At 54.5% G+C, this 23,648-nt stretch overlaps 2 protein-coding genes across 8 annotated transcripts; one reads left to right on the top strand and one right to left on the bottom strand.

Moving 5' to 3' along the window:
• Positions 1-21: 21 nt before the first annotated feature.
• On the bottom strand, positions 22-16,381 carry GOLGA2 (golgin A2). 7 transcript variants are annotated; one of them, XM_033858709.2, is made up of 27 exons: positions 16,234-16,381; positions 14,825-14,947; positions 13,795-13,875; positions 10,805-10,921; positions 10,487-10,530; positions 10,322-10,385; positions 9,503-9,562; positions 9,224-9,304; positions 8,376-8,414; positions 8,039-8,101; positions 7,859-7,952; positions 7,649-7,755; positions 6,597-6,655; positions 6,154-6,295; positions 5,316-5,402; positions 5,102-5,209; positions 4,820-4,907; positions 3,976-4,313; positions 3,559-3,672; positions 2,600-2,824; positions 2,443-2,518; positions 2,142-2,233; positions 1,664-1,882; positions 1,472-1,574; positions 1,270-1,376; positions 1,046-1,196; positions 22-956 (listed from the first exon to the last, which is right to left on the bottom strand). In XM_033858709.2, the coding sequence occupies exons 1-27, from the start codon at positions 16,279-16,281 to the stop codon at positions 739-741; spliced, it is 3,048 nt and encodes a 1,015-aa protein (XP_033714600.1). In that variant the 5' UTR covers positions 16,282-16,381; the 3' UTR covers positions 22-738. The 7 variants fall into 7 exon arrangements, with proteins under 7 accessions (XP_033714600.1, XP_033714601.1, XP_033714602.1 ...); XM_033858710.1 differs by having other exon boundaries at positions 2,142-2,230; positions 16,234-16,370; XM_033858711.2 differs by lacking the exon at positions 13,795-13,875 and having other exon boundaries at positions 16,234-16,370.
• Positions 16,382-16,460: 79 nt separating this feature from the next.
• SWI5 (SWI5 homologous recombination repair protein) lies at positions 16,461-21,693 on the top strand. Its single transcript, XM_073806941.1, has 8 exons — positions 16,461-16,484; positions 16,626-16,765; positions 17,076-17,124; positions 18,557-18,583; positions 18,858-18,979; positions 19,795-19,889; positions 20,676-20,747; positions 21,394-21,693. The coding sequence occupies exons 1-8, from the start codon at positions 16,461-16,463 to the stop codon at positions 21,456-21,458; spliced, it is 594 nt and encodes a 197-aa protein (XP_073663042.1). The 3' UTR covers positions 21,459-21,693.
• Positions 21,694-23,648: the final 1,955 nt, after the last annotated feature.

Here is a 23,648-nt window from a genome sequence, read left to right on the forward strand (position 1 = left end):
GGAACACGCAAGAACAAGCAGTATGGCTAAATTCATTTATTCTGAAATAAAAAGTGAAACAGGAGTCGAATCACCCGGGCACAAACCCGTCCCCGCCTCCACCTTCTCTCTCCGACCTACACTATCAATAAATAATTTTCCCCAGCCCCAAATATTTAATAGAAGGTCCTCCCCATTTACCAGCGCCAACCTCCAATGTGATACAGGGGGCTTCCCTACCTCCAGAATATACAAAATGTTACACAGTTACAGTATAAACACTGGGGAGGGAGCCCACCCCGCCACCAGCTTATGTCCTTGCCTGGCCTCGGTTTGCCCAACCTGCCCAAGGCCTGTGAGAGTGCTGCCCAGTTGTCTGGCTGGGCAAGGGGGAGGGGGGGCACTTGTGCCCCAAAGTGCCTCTGAATGGAGGACTGCTTGGTGGGGGTGAGGAGACCAGCAGGGAGCCCCTGCTCCCCAAGAACGGCAGCCTCTTAAATAAACTACCTTTACTGAGCCTCCGGCTCTTTGTTTTTCTGGAACTATTAATAGCCCAGAGATCAAGACACAGCCCTGGCCAAGATGGCAAGGGGTCTGCACCTATTTGTCTCCCCCCATTAGACAGGGGGCTATACCCCTTTTCAGGGGTGTTTTTAGGGATGAAGGGGTGCCAGGAAGGAGGGACGGGGCAGCAGGTACGGGCAGGGGCAGAGCGCCCCAGCCCCAGGTCTCCGGTCTTTGCCCGCTAGTGTCAGGCAGTTAGACCACCAAGATCTTCACTTCATCGTTGTCGTCAGTCTCGTAGAAGAAGGGGACGCAGGTGCTGCTACCCAAGACTGGGCACTCCTGGGGGTTCTGGATCTCGCGCAGCAGTTGCATGATCTGCTGCGCAGTGGGGTTCTCAGGGGTCGTCTGGCCCCGCAGGGCTTCCCCCTGGGTGGGGTCCACGTTGTCCTTGAGGCTCACCTCACGGAGACCTTTGTAGAGAAAGAGAGAGGCAGGGCTCGGAGTGGTGTGCCAGCTCTCCCCTGCCCGCCCGCCGGTCCTCCCCGAGGGCGCTACTCACCACCGTGCTCGGCAGCACCAGGCTCCTGCGGGGCTGGGGGCGCTGTAGTGGGCTCGCCAGCAGGGTTCTGGGCAGCCAGGAACTTGCCATACCATTCATTTCGCTCGCCCACCAGGCGTAATACCAGTTCCCGGAGCTCCAGCAGCTTCACCTGGAGGGACAGGCGCTCAGCACCCGCACCCCACCCCACCCCCACCCACAGAGCCGGTCACAAGGACCCCTACCTTCATTTCCTCCTTGTCCTGAGCCAGGCGGCTGATGTACTCCTCCTTCTCCTGGTGCCGCGCCTTCAGCACCGCCCTCTGACTCTGATAAAGGGCGATGTACTCTCCTGCGGGGAGCAGGGAGGGCGAACAGGGCTCAGGTGCGGGGCTGCCCCGATCCAGCCCTCGGCCCCCCGCCCCGGGCCCCCGCCTCTCCACTCACCAATAGTGTCTGTTTCTCCGGACAGCTGGATACAGCGATGCTCCAGCTCCTCTACCCGCTCCTTCAGATCCACTTTCTCCTGCATGAGCGCTGTGAAACGGCCCTGAAGCCACAACAGCAGGTCAGGGCTCGGCAGCGATCTGACCGCAGGCCCCCACCCTTCCTGGACCCCACTGGGGGCGACCCACTCACCTGCAGCTTGTCCATGGCCACCTGGAGGGCCTGGTGGGTCTCCGCAGGCACACTGTCCCCCCCGATCCCGGAGGCTGGGGCCTCCTTCTCCGCCCCGTCCTGGGCCGCGGCTGCCAGGTGAGCCAGGCGCTGGCAGCGCAGCTTTTCCTCCTTCAGCTGCCCGCGCAGCCGGGCCTGCTCTTCCTCAGCACTGGCTAAGGCCGAGTTAAAAAATGCCACCTGCGGGCAAGAGGTGTGCGCATGCTTTTGTGGGGGATACTGAGGACCAGCGAGGGGCGGCGGGCGGAGGGATGCTCCCCCTCTCGGGGTCTTTGTGGGCATGCCTGTGGTTCAAGGATGACATGGCATCTGACTATGGCTCCCAGGGGAGCTTGGGGGTCCAGAGAAGTCAGAGGGAGGGAAACCACAAAGAGTGTCTGAGAGGAAGCACAGGAGGAGGTAGGAAGTAAGACAGGCAAGGAGTAGGAGGTCAGCTCACCAGCAGCTCTCGGCTGTCGAGCTCCTCCGGCACGCTCAGCTTCGGCCGGGGGGCCTCCTCATCCTTCTCCTCACCGTCTGGTCCACCTCCTGCTGGGGACACATGGAGGGGCCTCAGACAACACGACAAGGCAGGGCGAGCAGGCCGGGAAGAGAGCGTGCCGCCCAGCTCTGCCCCTCACCTCACTCGCTGCAGGAGGAGGATTCGCTGTCCTAAAGGTCTCTTCTAACTCAATTCCACGCTGCTAAAAGTCCCCCTGCTCCTCAGGCTGGGTGTTCTCCCTGCAGGCCGTCCTACTTACCTTCCCCAGGCATAGCCATGAGGTTCAGCTGGGCTTGTAGCTGCCGGTTCTGCTGGTTGGCTGCTTCCAGGCGCTCCTAAGAGGCCAGGAAAGAAAGTGAGGAGGGACACAGGTTGCAGGCTTTCCCGTCAGGGGCCCAGCACTCCGACGCCCTCACCTGGGTCTCCTGTAACTCCTGGTGGGCCATCTGGACCGCCACCTTGCCCTGGACTTCCTCGTGCTGCAGCTGGTCCATGAGCTGCGTCTGCAGCAGCGCCTGCTTTTGCAGCCCCGCCTTCTCAGAGGCCAGCTGCTGATAGGCAGCCACGTACTGCTGCAGGTGGCTCAGGTACTGGTCCCGCTGCTGCTGCAGATCCTGAGCCTCCTGGCTCTTCACCTCCACCTGCGGGAAGACCCTGGGGGTGAGGACAGGCTGTGGCTCGCTTCCGCAGTCGGAGCCCATAGACTGGGGAGGTTGGGCACAGACCCCTCAGCCTGAGGCAGGCACCGCGAGGCTCTGCTGGCTGCCCAGAGCCCCATGCCGCCTTCACCCAGCCCTCATAGCAAGCTTCTTTCTATCTTAACTTGAGGCCGCAGACGGGTGGAAAAGTAGAGCTCCAGCCAACATCTGTGAGGTGCACACTGAACGCCTAAGGCTTTACATGCATGATTCTCTAATCTCCAACACCTCTAGGAGGAAAATGATAACCTCCTTTTTTTTTTCTTTTCTATTTTTTTGGTAGCTCCACACTACCACGCAGGATCTTAGTTCCCCAACCAGGGATCAAACCCGCACCACCTGCAGTGGAGTCTCAACCACTGGACCGCCAGGGAAGTCCCACTAACCTTTTAAGATAAGGAAACTGAGGCTTAGAGATGCGAGGGCTGAATCCAGGGCTGAACCCAAGGAGCTGGCCACCGTACACACTCTCTTCCCCTCTAATTAGGGGCTCGATGCCTCTAGCGGGGACAATGACCTATGGCCCAGGGCTACTCAACTCTGAAAATCAGAGGCCAGGGGGCAACAAGCAGTCACAGGCTCTGAAGGACTCTGGGGTCACCTGTCCTGGCCCCAGGTCCCTGGCTTCCCAGAGGCTGGTGCCTATCTCCTGGCCCTCCCGCTGGGGCAGGGCTTACCGTCTCCTTCAGCTCTCCTAGCCTCCCCTGCAGCTGCTCCAGCTCCTTGGCCAGCTCCTTCTTGATGTGCTGCTCCGAATGCAGCGCGCTGGTTATCTCCATGTTCTCGTTGGACTGCACAGAGAGAAGCAATCAGCGGCCACCCAATGCAGCTGGAGACCCCAGAACTTGGTGTCTGCCACCCACAGCTCAGGGAAGGGTGGAGGCAGGTAGGAAAGTCTGCCCCTTCCCCCCATAACCCTCCGAGCAGGGCTCTCCGACTCACAGCGTGCCTTCGTGGGCACCATTTCACAAAAGGTCCATTTCACCCATTTTACAGGTGCGAAAACCAAGGCCCCAGACAGGTTAAGTGCCTCGCCCCGCCCCCAGAGGACTTGGCCAGGGAGGAGGGCAGGCTGGCCGCGAAGGGCTGCGCACCAGCCTGACGAATCCATTCTGCAGTTCAGCCAGCTGCTCCTTGAGCTCGCGGTTCTGGAACAGCGCGCGGCTGATGGTGGTGCGGTCGCTCTGCATGCTCTCTAGAATCTGCCTGCGCTCCTCGGCCTGCTGCCCCCAGCACTCGGCCGCCCGCTCCAGCTCCAGCAGCCGCTGCTCCTGCTCCTGATTCAGGCGACTCAGACTTTCGTTGTCCTTCACCTGAGCCTGCAGCTGCTGTGCCAAGCTCTGCAGTTCCTTCTGTAGCTGTTCGGCCTCCGCCTGCAGCCGTTGTTCTACCTCTGAGGGCCCGGCTGGGGGCTCCTGAGGCGGAGGCACAGCTGAGAAAGCGAGCACACCGTCAGGGCCTCTCGCCTCTGCAGTCTCCAAAAACCGCTTTTGTTTTGTTTTTTTTTTTTTTGGCCACACCAGTGCGACATGAGGGATCTTATTTCCCCAACCAGGGATCGAACCCGTGCCCCCATGCAGCAGAAGCACAGAGCCTCAACCACTGGACCGCCAGGGAAGTCCCTCCAAAACACCCTCTTCTTGGTCCACAGCTCCTGATTCAGCCTCCTTGCCCCAAATCTTGGCTTCCTGGCTCAATCTTTCAAGACACGTTCAGACAGAGTTCCTCACATCTTTATGCTCAAGACCACAGTGGGCACTTCACCTCTTTTTTGCAGATGGGGACCCTGAGGCGCAGGGAAACTGCAAGACTTGCCAACTCCTGGGACAGACCTCTTTCCCTTGGCCACGGTGCCCTTCCACCCACTCACCTCCATTCTCAGCCGCCCTCACCAGTGCCGACACAACCCTGCTCCCGGATCCCCTGGCCCTGGCTTACCCATCTCGGTCCTCAGTTTGGCCAAACTGGTCTCCAGCTCCCGCACCTGACTCATGCTGCACTCCTTTTCTTCCCTCAACTTGCCCATCTGCCCAAAGCATGGGTGGGGGGGTGGGGGGAGAACACAGGAGGGGGTCAAGGCCGGGCGACCACCTCCCTCTCCACCCCCACCCTCTAGATACACACTTCCACCTCTGGCTGCACACAGCAAGTGTCGTGATTCCTATTTCACAGATGCCCAGGTGACCTGTCTAAGGAGGGGGGTAGAAGGTCACCTCTCACCTGCTCCAGCATCTGCTGCATCTTCTGCTGCCAAACGGCGTTCTCTTCTTTCATATTCACCACATACTGGTCTCTCTCTGCCTGCAGCTGCTTCAGAGAATCCTTCAGCTGCGAGAGTGGGCACAGAAGTTACCACGGGCTGTCTGGGGCCTCACCTGCTCCCGGTCACCTGGGGTCATCGTCCTCCCGCACCCCTCTCCCTGCACAATCTCACCTGCTCCACGTGGGTCTCCAGCTGTGCCTGCTCGTTCAGGGCCTGCTGTAACTGCTGGCTGCTGTCAGCGGTAGGTTGACTAGAAAACTGGATGGTGAAAAACGAGGTTGGATTTGGGAAGCCCAGGCTGCCCCACGCAATGCCCCCCAAAAGGTCAACGTACAACTCAGGGTTGTCCTCGTGTTATTAGAACCAGGTCCACAGGCTTTATTTTTACTAAATACTCATGGCTCCCCAACCACCCCAATCCAGTGTGTATCCTTCTCGACCCTTCTCCATACACACGCAAACACGTTTAATTAACGCACAGTGCGGTTGTGCTGTCACGGGGTGTATCATATATGGTTCTGCACCTTAATTTCACTTTGCTGCAAACAAGATATACTTAATTTCTGTAATGGTTGCACAGTAGTCCAATAAATGAACATGGCATACTTTAACCGTACCCTTACTGAGGGCAGGAAGGCAGAGAATCACTGTGCATGCAGGAAAACTAAAGAGGAGGCTCTCTGAGACCTGAGCGCCCTGTCTACCTGGAGGCTTGGCCCCGAGGGGAAGGGAGCGGACTCTCGGGCTAGCCTTGTAACTGTCATCCATAAAACAATGGTTTTCAACCAGGATGCTTTAAAAATAAAACTAAAAAAGGCCTATCCCTGAGCTTCTGATTCCAGAGGTCTGGGCAAGGCCCCAGTTTTTCTCCTATCTCTAGAGGAGTCTATGGCAGGACCAGAACGAGGATCCAAATGTTCTGGCTCCTGGCCGGAGGCCACCCACAGTGACCCTAAGAGGCCCGGGCCCCGCCAGGTGGGGCCCGCACTCCCTGGGGCTCCAGGCCCACCTGCCGCAGCAGCAGCTCGGACATCTCCACCTTCTTCTGCAGCTCCTCCATCCCCAGCTGCATGGCCGCCTTCTCTTTCGCCATGACCCGCAGCTTCTCCTCCAGCTCCGAGGTCTGCTGCTTCAGGTCCTCGTTGCTTTTGCTGTGACCGGCGGTAGTGGAGGGAGGCGTGAGTAAAGAACAGAAAGGGTCACTCCGGTGACCAACCCACTACCTTTGCCACAGAACCACAGAACAGTTGCTTTGGAAGGGACCCCAGGATCAAGAGTCACAAGTGGCAGGCCACAGAGAGGACATGAGTGGCCTGAGGCCACAGCAGGAGTCGGTGGCACAGCTGGGACAGCAGAGCCTGGCTCTGCACGCATGCGAAGCTGTACCAGCTCCTCACCCGCTCCCTCGGCTCCTCCCCACTTCCCAGCCCTCCCCCACTATCCCTATCCTACTTGTTCTTGTATAAGTCCAGCCTGAGGGCATCTCGCTCTTTGGTTAATTCTTTGTTGTACTGCAAACACAGAGAGGCGAGGTCAGGAGAAGGGAGGTGGAAGATGCAGACTAACAGCAGCAACAGGACGACTCCCAGCAACACGTCCTCACCTGGTGTCAGGCTTTATATTTTTTCAAAGCACTTCCAAGCTCACGTTCTCATTTGGTTTTAGTAAGAACTCGGGAAGGGTGGAAAAGGCAGGTGGAGAGCTCTAACTCACGGCGGGCTCACAGGCCCAGGGGCAGCAGGTAACACTGCCGTCATTCTCACTGTTACCAGCCCCACGTCTGAACCTTTCCTGAACACTCTCTCAGCCAACATTCCCATTTCAAGCTCACAATCACCCTGGGAGGCAGTTACTATTACTACCTCCATTTTACGGGTGAACGACACGGAGCGTTAGAGGTTAAGTGGCTCGCCTAACATCACTTAGAGCTGGGACTCTTGAACCATGTTCTCTCCCCGGGGCGGGAGCACGGATATGATGGGGGGATTAAATTGTATTGTAATCTCTTGTTCATTTCTTGCATGGATGATACCCTCACACAGCCCCTAACTCAGAAGGTGCCGAAGTGCCGCGTCTCCCAGCCACCCTGTTCCTGTCCCCTGGGCTTTTATGAATCCTTTCCCACCTGTCTTATACGTATTTCACACACGTACTTCTCTCTCTCTTAGCGCGGTAACGGATAAAAATACTGTTCTGAACCTTCACAGCCCGAACACCTAGCACTTGGGCCAGAGCCCGCAGCCAGTAAAGGGCAAGGCTGGTGCTCTGGCTGTGGGCTCTGCATCCAGCGCTCGCTCTAGACAGCACTCCCCCCTCCCCCAACAACTCGCCATAGCAACCAACTCGCGCCCGGGTTGCTTCTCACAATCACACAACTTTAAAGCAGCAACACAGGGCCAGTGCTGCCTTCTGGGCAGCAAGTCACTCCATGCTGCCGAAGGGACCTTTAGGCTCACCCCACCCACGTACCACCTCCAGTGGATGGGCAGACTTGCTGGGCTCACCCTATCGGCCTGCTTCTGCTGCGTGGAGACGGCAGACAGCGTCCGTTCCAGCTCTCCCACACGCTGCCTGGATGACCGCAGGCAATTAGCAAGGTCCTCCAACTCTTCTGAAATGACAACATGAGAAGGGAAGCCCAAAGAAGGAATCCCGCTGAAGGCCAGCCAGTGCGCCCCTCGGGCCGAGGGGTCAAAGGGTGCCTAGATTCCCACCTGCTTTCTGCCTGGCTGCCTGTTGGGTGTGAGCCAGAGCTGTCTGTAATTCCGTCTTCTCAGACACCAGAATCCCTATGGTCTGGATGTGGACCTTTGGGAGAAAGGGCAAACAAGTGCTAAAAGCAGAAAAGCAATGTTACCTGGGGGCCGTGAGGGACCCTGGTTCAGCCCACTCACCTGCAGCTGTTCTCTCAGAGCCCCTTGTTCCTTCACGAGCTTCTTCTCAAATTCCTTCTTCTCCTGCAGGAAAAGAGAAGAAACAGCTCTTACTGGTAGGCAGAGGTGAAATAGCAAAGGATATAGCCCCCAGAATGTCATCACTGGCCCAGGACAGGCCCACCGATGAGAACAGATAATTGGCCACCCCGGGAGTAGGGGATGGGCGGGGAGGGGCAGGGGGTAGGCCCCCTCTTTCTCCAGGCTGCCAGCAGGCAAGAGGAGAATGGGCCTCTACATCTGACTCCTCCCCCAAACCCATCAGCCACGGGAGGAGCAGACAAAGAAATCGCGTTACTTTTTCCAGTCGATCCAAAGTTTCCTGTTTCTCTTGTTTCTGTAGGGAGAGTCATAGGAAGGTGACTGAGATTGTCCCCCTTTCTCACGATCCTCAGACCAAGGAGGAGGGACGGGCAGGGGCCAGGAATGGGTTAGAAAGGGAGAGTTCATGGGGACATAAATGGATGAACGCTTCTCAAGCTAAGAGACTTTGGGTCTTGGGAAGTTTTAATCACGGCTACAGTAGTGAGAGTCTGGATCTGATTCCCTTGAAGGGACAATGACATAAACCTCTAGAAATGGAGTCTGAGAAGGTCAGACCACCCTCTGCCAGCTCACAATATGGAAGGGGGCATTCATTCACTCAAGGAATGTTTCCTGAGCACACACTGCAGGCCAGGTTCTGTTCTTAAGAGCAAAGATATGGGAACGAAAAGGACCTTTAAATCTCTGATTTTTTGAGCTTAAAGGGACCTTGGACACCCTCTAATCCTACCTCCTCAGGAAACTAAAGCCCAGAGAGGACAGCTGACTTGCCCAAGGTCCAAGTCGGAACAAATCAGGGGCTGAGTCAGGGCTGGGACACACCGGTCAAGCTAGTGCTCCCCCTACAGGCAACAGCCCCAGGGCAAGCGTGGGGAGGACTCAAGCGGGGGTCTCTGGAGAACAGAGTAGGCAAAGAGGGCAGCCACAGAGAGAGCCATGCTGCGTGCCATGCTCCGGGGTCCCTCCAGCTGAGACCTAGGCCCCCCTGCACCCCATTCTCCCTTGGCACCAGGGTCCCCAGCCCCTTTCTTCAGAGCCCCAAGGTGAGACTGGGGCCCCAGATTGGCAGCGTGGAATCCGGGGACAACGCTGGACTCTTACCAATTGCTCTATCTTGCTACTGAGTTGTTTGTTTGTTAGATTGCTGGAGTCCATGGCTACTGATAGTTCTTGGTACCGGCTCTGAGGCGCATGCAGAGAGGAAGAGGAGGACTTGGAGGAGGGGTGGGGGAGGCAGAGAGAGCGATCACTAGGGTTGGGGGGTGTCTGGGCTGTGTCAGCTGGTAGTGGGGCACCCAGCCCCCGCTGTGGGAGGAGGGACGTGGGGGCAGGTGGGGGCTGGCCTGCAGGGTCACCGGGCCACGGTGCAGGCCCCCTTACCTCCAGATTCTTTATGTCAGTACAGGATGCTAGACCCTCCCCGTTGATGTAAGATGGAGACTAGGAGAGATGAAAGGGTTCACATGGAAACGTGATCTATCCCCCTCAAGGCCTAAGCCCTCCAACATCTTCCCCATCAACTGGCAACATTTCCTTTTCTGCCTAACTTGCCACCCGCCCCTTAACCCCTTCCTGTGCCAATTTCTCCTTGTTCTTAATTCCCCCTTGTCCCCCCCTCCCAAGCAGCTCTCATCTACAGGATAAAATGATGTAACCAATCTCATGATCCAACCCCTTCATTTGGACAGCGTCAAAGAGGAGACTCAGGGCTTCCCTGGTGGCACAGTGGTTAAGAATCCACCTGCTAATGCAGGCGACACGGGTTCGAGCCCTGGTCTGGGAGGATCCCACATGCCGCGGAGCAGCTAAGCCCGTGTGCCACTGAGCCTGCACTCTGGAGCCCGCGAGCCACAACTACTGAGGCCCGCACGCCTAGTGCCCGTGCTCTGCAACAAGAAGACAGCGCAATGAGAAGCCTGCGCACCACAACGAAGAGTGGCCCCCGCTCGCCACAACTAGAGAAAGCCTGCGTGCAGCAACAAAGACCCAATGCAGCCACAAACAAACAAATAAATAAATAAATTTATAAAAAAAAAAAAAAAGAGACTCAGAGAAGTAATGACTAGCTAAACATCATCCAGCCAAGCTGCCTGGTCCCAGGACCTTCCCTTCCTCTTGGGAACCTCTGTCTCGGTTTCTTTCCGTCATATTTTCCTTCCCTCTCTAGCCCACTCCGGGCTCCAATTTTGGGGGTGGTACCTCGGACACAAGACCGTTGAGCTGCTGAGATAGCTGTCGCAGGCTCTCAGTGGATGAGAAAGATCTGAGGATGAACACAGCAGTCAGGGGTGCAGGAGGCTCGATGGGAAAGAGGGGGTCACGGGCAGTGGCCTAGGGATTGCTGGCCCCGCGGGAGACACTCACGTGCTTTCGTCAACGGGACTAGGATCATTGTCAGCATCACGGTTCTGTTTGGAAAGAAACGTATGAATCGGTCATTCAGTTTCCAGTAAGAACCACCCATGGCGCCAAGCTCATTCCAACCGCTTTCCGTCTGCCCGCACCTCAAGGAGAACCTGCTCTTGGCCTCCCCCACCCCAGTCCTCAGGAAGGGCGCCTCGCTCTAGGAGCCAAGCTACCTGAAGAAAGGGGAAGAGGCTCCACGGTAGGTCCAGTCCTCCAGGAAGGAGGAGGGGGTGAGCACAGAGTGGGGCAGCAGGCCAAGGGGGAAGAGGCACGAACCTGAGTTGATGCCATGCTAGTGACACGGGGGGGACTAGCACAGGGGGAAGGGACACCGCCAGGTGACACGGTGTCATCAGCAGACGGTGTAACAGGAGCGGCGCGGTCTTTGGGCGCCTGTCACAGAACAGAGCAGGGGGTTAGGGGGCCACGCAGGGCAAAAGTCGTCTCACTGCCATGAATGGAGGGGTGCAGAGCGGGTAGGACAGGTGTTGCTGCAGTCAGAGTGACAGTCACACATGCTGGGAGCCACTCTGGGGGGTGGCTACGGCTCGCCCAGACCTCGGGCCAGTCTGCAGCCTTCCGGGACTGCACAGCCTCCTTCGAGAACACGAGGGCCTTGTTCTCCCTGGAGCTCAGCTCCCTGGCTGACCTACGGCAGCTACAGCAGGTGGAAGGAAGGTGTGCCAAGTCAGGGAGAAGCAAGGCCCTGCTCTTCCAGAAAGCCAGTCTGTGCCCAGAGGGCCCCTCACCCGGGGCCCCACGCTGGGCAGAGGGTGGCAGTGATGAAGGAGCAGAGCGATCTGCCTCTTTCTTCTTGTTCTCCCTTCCTTCCTTCCCTCCTTCCTGCAACTACTGGTGTGTCTCCATGACTCAGGCCTTTGCTGGGAAAGAAGCTGCCCAACGAGAAGGCTCTCCCTGCTCTTACAGGTAAAAAGAAAACCATGGCCACTACCCATCCCAACCTCCTGGCTCCAAAACACCTACCCAACCAAGAAACAGCTGAGAAACCAGAGGTAAGACGTCTACGCTTTGACTCCTGTCATCCTGGAGAACAAACATGGGATTGAGGGCCAGGAGCCACGGAGAAGTTCTCTCTTGGCCCAAATGGATCCACTTGCTTGACCAGAGCCCCACTCGGCCTCTCTCCAGGCTCAGGCCTGACACTTAGTCCAAGCCTCTGGCTCGAGGGATCTAATATTCAATAGGTGAGATGGGGAAGAGGGCTGATAAGCCAAAGCTTGACGAGGGAAGAGCACCGGGGAGCCAAGGCCTGGCCAACGAAGCTGAGTCTGGAAGGAAGAGGCTGCACCTCTCTTGGGGGAAAGGGCTGCCTGCTCTCTGGAGCCTCAGCCCTGGCCTCTGAAAACCCAAAGCTACTGCCCTCCTTAGAGCAAGCAGCACAGAGCCTGGGGAGCTGAAGATGAATCAAGCTGTTTGCTTGGTGACTGTCCACGCTGTGACCTTTGACGCCAGAACCTGGTGTTGCCTTGTCAACCTGGACTACTGAATCTAATAGGTAAGAGCGGGGGTTCAGCAGCTGGCTAGGCATGAGACTTTGGGGGAGGGGAGCACACTCTTAGCCACGGGCCCTGGCGAGCCCTGGGTCCCTCCTGGCCTCTTGGGTGCCCACGGATCCCTAGCATTAGAAACAAGAAAGCTCAGAAGGGAAAAAAGTCTTTTTCTGAGGACTTAAATATACTTAATATGACAATTTTGTGAGCAACCAAGTTATTTCATAATTTTGAGTCATATAGCTAAGTATGGAATTTTAAAAAACATTGTCCACTCCCCTCCAATGTCCCATCCCATTAAAAAAAAAAAACCTTTTTTTCTATCCACTAGTCCTCAGTTCTGGAAATGTCATCAGCTCTGCCCAGGATACTGCAATCACAGGCCTGCACTACTAGAGCAGAAAACTTAAGTGAGAAACAATTATTGATATAGAGAGAATTTTAAAACGACAAGAAGGGAATATGGGGATCTGCGTCTTCATTTCCAGGAGAGCAGAAGGATGCGGGCCCAGGGTCTTAGAACAAGAGTACAGATGCACAGCTTCGGGACTCCTGTAGGCCTGCGCTCCCCTCCCCGTGCCACCCAGCATCTCCTCTGAGTCAACAAGGTGAGTCACAGCACCTGGACAGACCCGACCGACTGGGCATGAGCAGTCCTGATGATTGAAAGACTCTCTAACCCCAGCCAACAGTTCCCCGTCCCAGCCCCTCTCCCCGTGCCCATCTCCAGCAGGACCTGGCCCCCTTCCAGCCCTACTCCTCTAGCCTGGCAGATGTCCCCCGAGGAAGTTAATTAAGGAGGAAGTGACAACATCATGTCCGGAGGAGGTCATCTCCTAGTCCAGGGGCACCCCAGGCTCCCCGCCTTTCTGGAAAGTACTCTGCGAGCTCATAATCCTGGCTGTTACCTGTATTACACCCTCTGCCTGGGCCTCCCATTTCCCCTACTCTCACTGTGGATGACTGCTACCCACCTCTCATCTTCAAACCGGCCTCAAATGCCACACCCTCCAGCCTCGAGTCCATTTAGAACCAAGCTCTGCCTTGTCGAGCATTTGGAATATTGCCATATTCCAAATGCTTCTTTCATCTGTTTTCTACAGCCCCTAGCAACATGCCTCTGCTCTCAAGGGCCCACTGAATATGGTTAAATGTCCAGTTAATTTTTAAAAGAGAATAGGGGCAGAATGTCCTGACCACTCATGTGTTTGGTTAACCTCACATCCCTTACAGATAGCTCCACTGAAAAAAATAACCTCAATCCTTGTAACTATAATGCAAACTCCTTTTCTCTTAACCCTACATTCCCTACTGCCAAACCAAAATGAACTGATCAACTCAAAAAAAAATCACCAACTACTTTGTGGTCTATTGGTCTTTTGGGGTCAGATGCCCAGGGGCCAAGACTTGAAGGTTTGGTTTTATTTAACCTCTCCTAGTTTGATAGCACCACGGACATTCAGACTGGAGGCTCAAAGAGCCCAAATCCCGCACACCTGCTCTGGAAGCTATTCCCAAGTTACCTTTAACCTCCAAGGAGCATCTCACCTTCTCCAAGACGATAAAAGATGGGGGGGGGGGTCAGGGGGGAACCCAATCAACCAAGCAGGTGAAAAGCAGACATGAACAGGCCCAGGGTTAATGACAGCAACATAAAATAAGCCAGAGGCCAAGTATCCCCCAAACCAGAGAAGCCTCAGGGCATGCAGAGCTGGGAGGGAGCAAGCCAGAGAGGGGGTCTCGGCACTGCCTCACCTTCCACTTGTCCAATGGGGGGATCGCTACCCCATTGGAGCGGTTAAGGTCGGACACCAGCACCTTCAGAATGTCCTGAATCTATAGGAGGCGAAAAGGGAAAAACAAGGGCAGGGAGAGAAAGAGAAAAGTGGCTTAGAGAGGCAAGAGAGTCAGGGAAGGAAGAAGAGATGGGTTCAGGGCAATGGAATGCTGGAGAAGACAGAAAGGGATCAATACCACAGCCTGTGCCATTATCCAAACAGCCACTTGCTGCCTTGCCAGAGGCAGAAATCAAGGTAAACAGATGGAAAAGTCCCTGGAACAATGCAGTCACATAGCTCCTTAGGCCAACAGTGCAGCTCTTAATAGCTTCTTAGACCCTCAGGCCCAGACTTTTAAAAACCAGACTTCAGAACAAGGGTCCGCTTGAACAAAGTGGGCTACAGCTAAAAAATAAGTCTGAAAGACAAGGATCTGATCCAACAGTGTCATCTTACAGATGAGGAAACAGAGGCCCAGGGGAAGAAGTGATCTTCTTGAAGTCACCCAGCAAGCTGGTGGCAAAGATGGCCTTGAAACTCAGATGATCTCCTAATCCAAGGGACTAGGGACTCTCCTCACCACACCCTGGGGTTCTGTTGGTGCCTCTAAATGGAGAGCCTGAGGACAAGAGGCTGTTCTCACTGCCTGGCTTCCCACTGAGGACGGGGCTGAGGAAGATCACCAGAGCAGTAAGTCAAATAGCAACTACTCTTGACTGAATGTTTACTCTGCACCAGGCCCTGTATTAGGGGATTGTTATAAAAACCACAACAATCTCATTTAAACTTCATAAGTGTAAGACAGTATTACCCCAGTTTTACCAATGTGGAACCAGAGACCCAACGAGCTTAAACAATTTGCCCAAAACCATATCCCCAACAGAGGGAGAGGTAGAATTCAAACCCAAACTTCTTAGCCAATATCTGACATTTCTTCCACAATCTTAACCACTACCCTCTCCTGCTGTCCCTTGAGCACCCCATCCCCGGAAGGTGGCAAGACTCACATCCTCAGGTGAGGGACAACCACCAGAAGTGGTTTTCTCCGGGCTACTGCCATTCTTGATCTTTCTTTTTTTCTTAGCTGCTGCAGGAACACCAGGGCTGTTCTTCTGCTGATACTCCCTTAACTGCAAAAAGGAAAAGCAGTGAGGCTCATGAGACCTATAAGCCCCCTATATTCACATCTTACTTTACAGTTTACAGGAAGCAGAGGTGGAAAAGTAAACATTTAATCAGACATCAGGGTCCTTTCTTACACCTCTTTTAGAGCTGCACACCACTGCTTCTCAAACTTTTACATCAGTGTATCCTAATGGCAGAAGGCAGTGAAGGCACACACCCCTAGTGAATCTGGGAACGTAACAGAAAGAGGACAACCCAAACACCATTTCAGAGAGAAGTCTATTATAATCTTACAAATCTATGCAAACGTCATCCCTAAGCACATTAATATAAAAGGCTTTTTCTCTCTCAAGAGAATCAAGCAAAACTGATGCTCCAGTCCCATGTTTATCCTGTGGCACTCAGGGCAACCCATGTTCAGATGATGATTTGGGAAAGAGTCCCAGCTGTGAAGTTCAGTTTCACGCGATCTGTTCCACAGAGGATAAGCAGATCTCACTCCAAAGGAGCACTGAATGACGGGCATTCTGGTCTCAGAATCACAGCGCATTAGAATGTAAGGTAGAAGATTCAGATTAAAACTGTGAAAGTCTCTCTGGATAGAAACCTGGGAAAAAACCAAACTAAACAAAGCACATTCTCCCCACTGCCACCCAGAGATATTGTCAATGTTTCGAGATCACTGGCTTTTTACGCTATCGACACCAAAGGATGGGGTACAGTCTAGAGTGAGGGAGCCTGAAACCCAGGTGGGACCTAGGTCCCATAGTCCCAAGTCCCCTTCAAGCTAGAAATTTGTGCTGCGACCAGAGAATCCGGAAAGAATGTGAAGACACAGGGGGACTGGGTAGTAAGATCAAACACCGGGCTCGTGGCGGTAATGACAGTTCAGAGGGGGATTATGACGTAACTACTTTCCACTCCTCCCTACCGATGCCCGAGTCGCCGTTCAGCGGTGGGGGAGGGGAACGCAAGGCCAGGACCGAGGTCCTTGAGACCGGGAGCCCAGGGAACCCAGGAGGTCCGGTTCTGGGCGGCAGGAGGCGAGGGCCGAGCCTGGTGCGGGAAGCCCCCGGGGTCACCGGCCCAAAGTCACCCCGGGGTGACGAGCGAGGGCGGGGGCTGGGCTGCCGGGGGGCGGGACTGGCTGAGAATACTTTTGGAGGGGGACGCCAAGGGGCGCCGAGAGGCTCGCCCCGTGTGCCTCGAAGGCAGCCCAGACTCTGGCCATGGCCCGGCCGTCGGAGGGGTCTCGGGCTGGGTCAGGGAGCCGCGACCCCGCACGTTTTACCTTTTTCTTGGCCGCAGCCAATTTGCTCTGTCGGGTTTCTTCCGACATCCCGGGACGGGGCGGGGGAAAGGGGGGGGGGCCACATCAGCACGATCCCGGCAAGCACTGCGGAACTGCTTCCGGCAGCCACAGCGCCGCTGTGAGACGAAGCCAAAAGAGGAGGGACCAGGGCGTTACTAGGCCGCAGCGGTTTGAGCAGAGCCTCAAATCCCTAATCCTATTAGTCGATGAGAAAGTTGAAAGGGAAAGAGGCGTGGCTAAACCACAGTTTACCAGGAGGGACGGGGGAAGGCCTAATAAAGACTGCGTGCGCAGCCGCTCTCCTCGTCCACCTGGTCGACGAACGGCGGGGAAGGGCGGGGCCGGATCTCGCAGCGTGCTTACGTAGCTAGAGCTCTGTGGAGTTTCGGTGTGCGTCAGAGAACTGCGAATACCGGGCGGACCTGAGGGGCCGCTTCTCCGCACCCGCCCTGGACCCTCCGGCACTGCAGAGCTCCCCGAGTCAGGGGCCCCGGACCCCAGGGCTGAGGAGGTGGGCGAGGAGCGGACAGCAGGGGGAACGCACATCTCTTCCCAGTCACTTTTCCTGACTCCCCGAAGCTCTGCCCCAGACTTTTCTCTCCCCAGAGATCGCCTCCAGAGACCACCCCCCCCCTTCCCCTGTTCCACATCAGAATCTCTCCTTCCTCCAGGATCCCTACCCCGATCCCGGGAGCGTTATCTACCCTCTTCCCAACCGGATCCAGTCCCGGTCTCTGTACTTCACAGCAGTTCCTCCTCTCACACCCTCCCAAAGCGGCCTCTAGGTCCAATCAGCCTTTTTCCCTCGGATTCCTCTACAGGACTCAAGCAGGACTTTCCAAAAGTTGCCGCGGGGCTTTCCGATCCCCTGTGAGTATGCTTGTGCCCCCTTCCTTGCCCTCCACCCTGCACCCCACTGCTGCTCCCAGCCCTCCTCTCCGTCCCCAGCAGCAGCTGACCCACCCCCAGTCCTCTTCAAGGTCTTCCCCCAGCTGACCTCATTCTGCTGAGAAACTCTAGGTCATTCCTCAGTCCTTCCCCATCTTTTCCTCGTGCCCACCAAGCTTCAAAGAAGAAACAGCGTCCTGTACTTTGTCAGTGGTACCCCCAGGCTCTCCAGATGGGCTCTGTCTCTCATCCTTCCTGACAGCACCACAAGTGGCTGGTTGGTTTTGTTCTTTTCACACCACTATCCCTCCCTCACCCATTCTACCCACATGGAAACCACTCCGTTTTCCTCGAATACGTGTACTCTCTCCTGCCTTAGGGCATTTCTATACACTGTCTGGAATACTTTTTCTTCCAGCTTTTTGCCAAACTGATGCCTACTCATCCTTTAAAGTTGAGCTTCCTCAGAGAAGTCTTAGGCCCACTTCGGGCTCAGGCCAATAGCTTTGTTAGCCACTCCCCTAGAACACTGTACTTCAACTTCAAAGCGCTTTTCAGACTGGTAGTTAGTTGATTGGTTATTTGTCATTCACTCATTCAATTTGACGAATTCATTCGAAATAGTGCTTACTATGTGCCAGGTACTGTTGTAGACACAGGGCAATCAGCGGTGAATAAAACAGAGTCCCTGCCGTCATGGTGTTTACACTCCAGTGGTATAAGGCCGTCAGTGAAAATAATATTAATGAAATATACAATATGTCAGGTGGTGATAGATGTTAGAAAACATCAGGACAAAAGGATAGTGATTGAGGTGTGGCCATGTAAACGGGGTGGTCAGGAAAGGACTTTCTGATGACGTGTGACCTGTGAGCAGAGCTTTAAACGGAAATTTCTGGAGGAAGAGCGTGACTGTTGGGGGTTCTATGTCTGGGACTAGGCTATACGTTCCGTGAAGGCAGGGGGCTGGGCTTGATGTCTTATCCATTGCTGAACCCCTGGAGCCTTTGCCATGGTAGCTAGTGTTTACTCACGATGTGTTGACTGACTGGTTAAAATCCCCTGTCCTAAGAATGGGAACCACGTCTTCCTCGGTCTCTTGTATTACAGTTGCTCCAACAAACATTTCCTGAAAATTAGCAGTGTACCAGGCACCGCCCTTCACAGCTTGTAGACGCAGAAAGGACAAAGATGAACTGTAGCCCCAGGGATGGGTTTTGCTACCCAATGCGATTATAAAGCCAGTGACATCATAGACTTGACAGGAGAATCCAAGATTCTCTGGGGTCAGATTGGGAACCAGGATGGGCCCTTTAGTTAAAGTTGGGTTTGGCTGGGAGTGAAAGAAAACCCCAAATAATGGTGGCTTCAGGGACCAACAGTCATCAGGGACCCATAACCTCTATCATCCAAGACACCAACTCCAGCATCCCTCCAGCTGGTAAGAAAGAGGGAAGCTAGAGAAAGGCATGCCCTTTACCTGGAAGGACAGTTCCCAGACATCGCATATGCTATTTCTAGTTAAGTTCCACTTGCCAGAACTTAGTTATAGGGCCACATCTAATTCCAAGGGAAGCTGGGAAATGTAGTCTTATTCTGGGGTGGAGGGTGTCTATTACCAACCAGAAGCAGGGAGTGGATATTGGGGGATAATGTGTAGGTTCTGAATTGTAGATAATTGGTCAGTCTGGCTTATGACTCTTTGTGCCACGCAGCGGCCATCTCCCAAGTCTGGCCAGGCTGATGGGGCCAGCGAGGATTCTCTGCACCTTGACGTTCAGAAGCTGAAGGAGAAGAAGGACATGCTGGACAAGGAAATCTCCCAATTAATATCTGAGTAAGTCTCTTTGGCTTCCTCAGTGTGCTTAAGATAACTTTTATTTTTTTTTTTGGCCATGCCACGCCATGCAGCTTGCAGGGTCTCAGTTCCCTGACCAGGGATTGAACCTGGGCCATGGCAGTGAAAGCGCCGAGTCCTAACCACTGGACTGCCAGGGAATCTCTAGATAACATTTAACTAGTGCCCAGTAACTGCAACCTAGCTTAGCATAAAAACAGGACTGTGCCAGGAATTCCCAGGAGAGTAAGGGGACCTGGGAACTGGAAAGCCATGGCTCTCCCAGTCTTTTCTGGGGCCCACGGTCTCTACCTCTGCTTCTGTCCGCACATGGGCTCTGTCCTCCCTCCGCAGGTGGGGTTTTCAGTGCCCAGGGGAAGCTGGCTCTTCCACAACTCCTGGGTTTTCCCATGCCCTTTGCTCCAGTCACATGGCACAGACTGAGCAGCCTTTGAATGTGCATGTCACCCTTGAGGGGATCTGATTAGCCACTCATGTGCCCATCTGTGAATCCCTTGGCTGTGACCAGGGTTACATAGTACCAGCGTGGCTGAGGCTGCCTCCCTAAGAGTACAGGGAGAATGTGCCAGGAGTGAGGGAGTAGGCAGATCTCCTGCCCTACCTTAAGCTTCATGAGGGCAGGGTCTATCTTGGCATCACTATCTTAGTTCCCAATGCCAAGCACCCAGTAGGCCCTTAGTGAACATTTGTTAAATAGATGCCTCGTTACTCTCTGAACCTTGGAGCAGCTTTCTCAACGATATTTTCTCTCTCTCTCTCTCTCTCTCTCTCTCTCTCTCCATTTCTCACCCCAGAGGCTACAGTGTCGATGAACTGGAGGACCACATCTCCCAGCTCCATGAGTATAATGACATCAAGGATGTAGGCCAGATGCTGCTAGGCAAACTAGGTGAGGGAGTCCCCATGCCCCAGGGGTGGTGGGATTTTGCTCCTGGGCCTTCTAAACTTACCCAACCCCCCTACCATTCTCAGCTGCCACGCTCCCTGAATGCCCTTCCCCTTCCTGGCCACCTCGCGAAGCAGCTGTACAGCTCTTACCTGAGTGCCTGCGGTTTTTCCCTCGGGTAGAGAGCCTGCTTTGGAGCTATAGGCAGGTTTGAGTCTGGGCTCACCCGCCTGCCTGAGGACTAGGGTTCCCAGTCCTCCGGGGCCTACTCAGACCAATGGAGACCCCAGCCTCGCCTCAGGTGGCCGACATGCTACAGAGGCAGAAAGTGCAAGGGGAACTCTGTGGCTTAAAGGGGTATTTTGTTCCTCCTCGAACACAGTCTCACTATCTAGAGGGCTGAGCCGAGACACAGGCACCTGTGTGTCTGAGCTGGCTGGGACAGCCCACCTTGGAGGTGAGGAAATGTGCAGGTGGCCTTGGTTCCATCACCTGGCGTGGATCGGTGGGCACTCTGATGTTCAGCCAGCAGGGACCATTTGGGACAGTGCCCAGAGCTGGGCTGTCTGCCCGCTGGCTGCCTGAGTTGTAGCTCTTGTCGCAGAATTGCCCATCAGCATCCGGGATTCCACGGCAGGAAGGGCTTCTCCGTGTGTCAGTGGGGAATGGGTCTCAAAGGAGGGGAGGGAGAAAACAGAAGGGGGTGGAGGACGATCAGGGCCCGAGAAGAAAGGAATGTGAGGGGACTGTCGCCTAGAGGCCAAGGGGAATAAGCTCTTGTTTCGACAGAACCCAGTTTGAGACCTGTCCTTCCAGGTCATAGGACCTGGAGCAGGCGGAGTGTCCTCTTTCATTCATTCAGTGAGTATTTCCTGAGCACCTACTCTGTGCTACTCAACAGGGTATGGGGACATTTTGGTGAACCAGACACTTGAGTGTCTCCATTCTCATGTGACTTATGTTTTGGTGTTGGGGTGGGGGAGGGGAATGGTCAAGAAGTAAAGGAACACAAATAAATGAATTATAAAATGCGTTAAGTGCAGTGAAGGAGACAAAAGACAGATGGAAAATATTGAGGTATGAACAGGGTGGCAGGTGGGGATGAGACAAGGTGGTCAGGGCAGGCCTCTGAGGAGACCCCTTCCCTTGGGAGGAGAGAAGAGTCTGTGAGGAGGCATGAGGAAGGGCATCACCAAGTGGCAAGGGCATGCACGTGGGCCAGGGTTTGCAGCTGGCCACTGATGCAATGTGAGTGTACACTTACACTTTCAGCACATGACTCTTGCTGCTGCTTCACGTGGGTGAGGGTTAAGTGAGTCTAGTTTGGAGGCACCAGACAGGGCCCACCGTGGAGGAGCCTGGAAGGGGTAGCAGGAGGGTTATCTGGGCCAACTAGGGGAGCAGGAAGAAAGTGCTGGAGAGGGTCCTGGGTAGGCCAGGGTTTTGGCCATTTTCCCTCCTACTTCTCCCACTGGACATTCTTCCTTCCTTCCTTCCTTCCTTTCAGCTGTGATCCGAGGTGTCACCACCAAAGAGTTGTATCCAGAATTTGACCTGGACATGAATGACTGAGCTCACAGCCCCTTGTCCACGGCCCACTGGGAGAGGCCGATGTGGACATGAGAAGCAGTGAAAGCCCAACCAGAGCACCTACAGGCTTTCCAGTGAGAAAGTGTCAGAAGCCCTTTTCTAGAGAGCCCAAGCCGAGTCAGGAAGGGGTGTTCCCAGCCCTGAGGTTCCTGAAATGTTCCAGTGATACCTGTGTATGTGTATATGTATCCTGTTTGTAAATAAACATATGAGCGATTTTGGTGCGAATCTGTATGCTGATTCCCTCTCCTCTGATAGCCCCCGATCCTACCCTGGAAAAAGACAGCCTGCCTTGGATTATAACAAACTTCCATGTGCCAGGCACTGTACTAAATGCCTTATATCCATTATCTCTTAATGCTTCAATCCATCCTATGAGGAATTAGTATTACTATCCCCGTTTTACAGATGAGGAAATTGAGGCTCAGAGAGGCACAGTGACTTGCCTGAGGTCACACAGCCAGTAAGTGGCAGAGCAGGGATTTGAGCCCAGGTCTTAACTCTGAAGCTTCTGGTGTGCAACACTGCCTTTCTGGGCTGGGAAACAAGTGGGTAAGAGCTGAGAGTGAAATAGTGACATTGGGAGGAATTCTTCCCTGATCTATAGAATCAGGGTTCCACTGCCCAGTTGTAATTCTCTGCCAAGCATGGGTGAGCTGTTGTCATTTCCTCACCGCGTGTCGCTCATCCTGAACGACCATCACTGGCAGAAGTACAGCTTGAGTGTTGCAACTGCGGAGTGCAATCCAGAAGAGCAGGAGTCCACTCGGACTTGCTGAGTATTCTGACTGCTCCCGCTGGACATTCTCATGAGATATCAGAAGTTAGAGCAGTGCTTGGGGACAGGCTTTCACGAGGTGAAGTACGTTTAGTTTCTAAACACCAGCCATGCAAGTCAGGCCTGGGCTTGAGTTCCAGCTCTGCCCGCTTACAAGCTGTGTGACCGTGGGCAGCTGTCTTGGCCTTGATAAGTAGAAATGATAGTAGTGCCGTATGCATCAGGGCAATTAGCATGAATTGCCTCAACGACCCCCAGACCTCCGTGGCTGAATGCAGTAAAGGTGCCTTTGTTTCACAAAGTCCGATGAGGATCTGGTGGCCCTCCTACGTTTTGGAGCTTCACCACTGGAACCCACAATTGGGGGAAAGAGATGGAGAAGACACGTCAGCTCTGAACCGACTCACCCCCAAATGGGCAGACGTCACTTCCGCTCACAGACAGTGGTCCAGAACTAGTCATGTGGCCTGAACTGCTCTGGGTGAGCACCCAGGTATTTGATGGGGACCAGCTGCTGTCTCAGCCACAAGTACCTACCTCCAAAGAGTGCTTCAGGGATTTGATGAGCAACTGCCTGGGACCCAGCACCTGGGAACGTCAGTCCAGCTCCCCTTTAATGCTGGACAGCAACCCGTCCTGCTCAGGGGACGGCGTGACCCAGGCCCATGCTCTGGTTCTGTTGCAGATCGCAGACAGTTGGCTTATCCTGCCTCTGTCCGCAGAAGGAGGAGCTGGGAGTCACGGTGTCTGGGTCTCTGCCACACAGCGCTTCTCTGCCAGCAGTAAGTAAGAAGCAATGACAGTGCAACGTGATAAAGGTTGTCATGGGGTTACAGGAGCACATTTAAGCGGCACCAGCCAATTCGGGACATTGGGGAAACGCTGGGAGAAGAGACATCGAAGCCTGCGCAGTAAAAGGAGTCAGCCAGACAAGAACGTGGGAGAGTAGTATTCCGGGGGGAAACTATTTACAAAGGTCCAGAGGCCGAGAATTTAGTGGACCCAGGACTCCAAGGGACTCTGGTTGCAGAGTGATTAGGAACGAAGCCTCTCCCAAACACAATTGTAACCCAACTCTGCATTTTGGGCCAGTCTTTGTTTTGTTTTTTTTTTGAGATGGGTGTGGTTTTTACTTTCCACAACTTACAAGTTTCATAATTTAAATCTTTTTTAAAATAAATTTATTTATATTTATTTATGGCTGCGTTGGGTCTTCGTAGCTGCGCGCAGGCTTTCTCTAGTTGCAGTGAGTGGGGCTGCTCTTTGTTGCAGTGTGCGGGCTTCTCATTGCGGTGGCTTCTCTTGTTGCAGAGCACGGGCTCTAGGCACGCGGGCTTCAGCAGTTGTGGCACGCGGGCTCAGTAGTTGTGGCTCACAGGCTCTAGAGCTCAGGC

Source organism: Tursiops truncatus, chromosome 6, assembly GCF_011762595.2.
Source record: "Tursiops truncatus isolate mTurTru1 chromosome 6, mTurTru1.mat.Y, whole genome shotgun sequence".
In the NCBI taxonomy this organism is placed as follows: Eukaryota; Metazoa; Chordata; class Mammalia; order Artiodactyla; family Delphinidae; genus Tursiops; species Tursiops truncatus.

Excerpts from the sequence above, each read along its gene's own strand:
- SWI5 (XM_073806941.1), top strand. The coding sequence starts at position 16,461 with ATGAGAAAGTTGAAAGGGAAAGAG. Across the intron at positions 17,125-18,556 it reads GCGGGGCTTTCCGATCCCCT|ACACCAACTCCAGCATCCCT; the intron begins GTGAGTATGCTT and ends CTATCATCCAAG. Across the intron at positions 18,584-18,857 it reads CTCCAGCATCCCTCCAGCTG|CGGCCATCTCCCAAGTCTGG; the intron begins GTAAGAAAGAGG and ends TGTGCCACGCAG.
- GOLGA2 (XM_033858709.2), bottom strand. The coding sequence starts at position 16,281 with ATGTCGGAAGAAACCCGACAGAGCAAATTGGCTGCGGCCAAGAAAAAG. Across the intron at positions 7,953-8,038 it reads CTCTGAGAGAACAGCTGCAG|GTCCACATCCAGACCATAGG; the intron begins GTGAGTGGGCTG and ends TTTCTCCCAAAG. Across the intron at positions 1,197-1,269 it reads AGGACAAGGAGGAAATGAAG|GTGAAGCTGCTGGAGCTCCG; the intron begins GTAGGGGTCCTT and ends CTGTCCCTCCAG.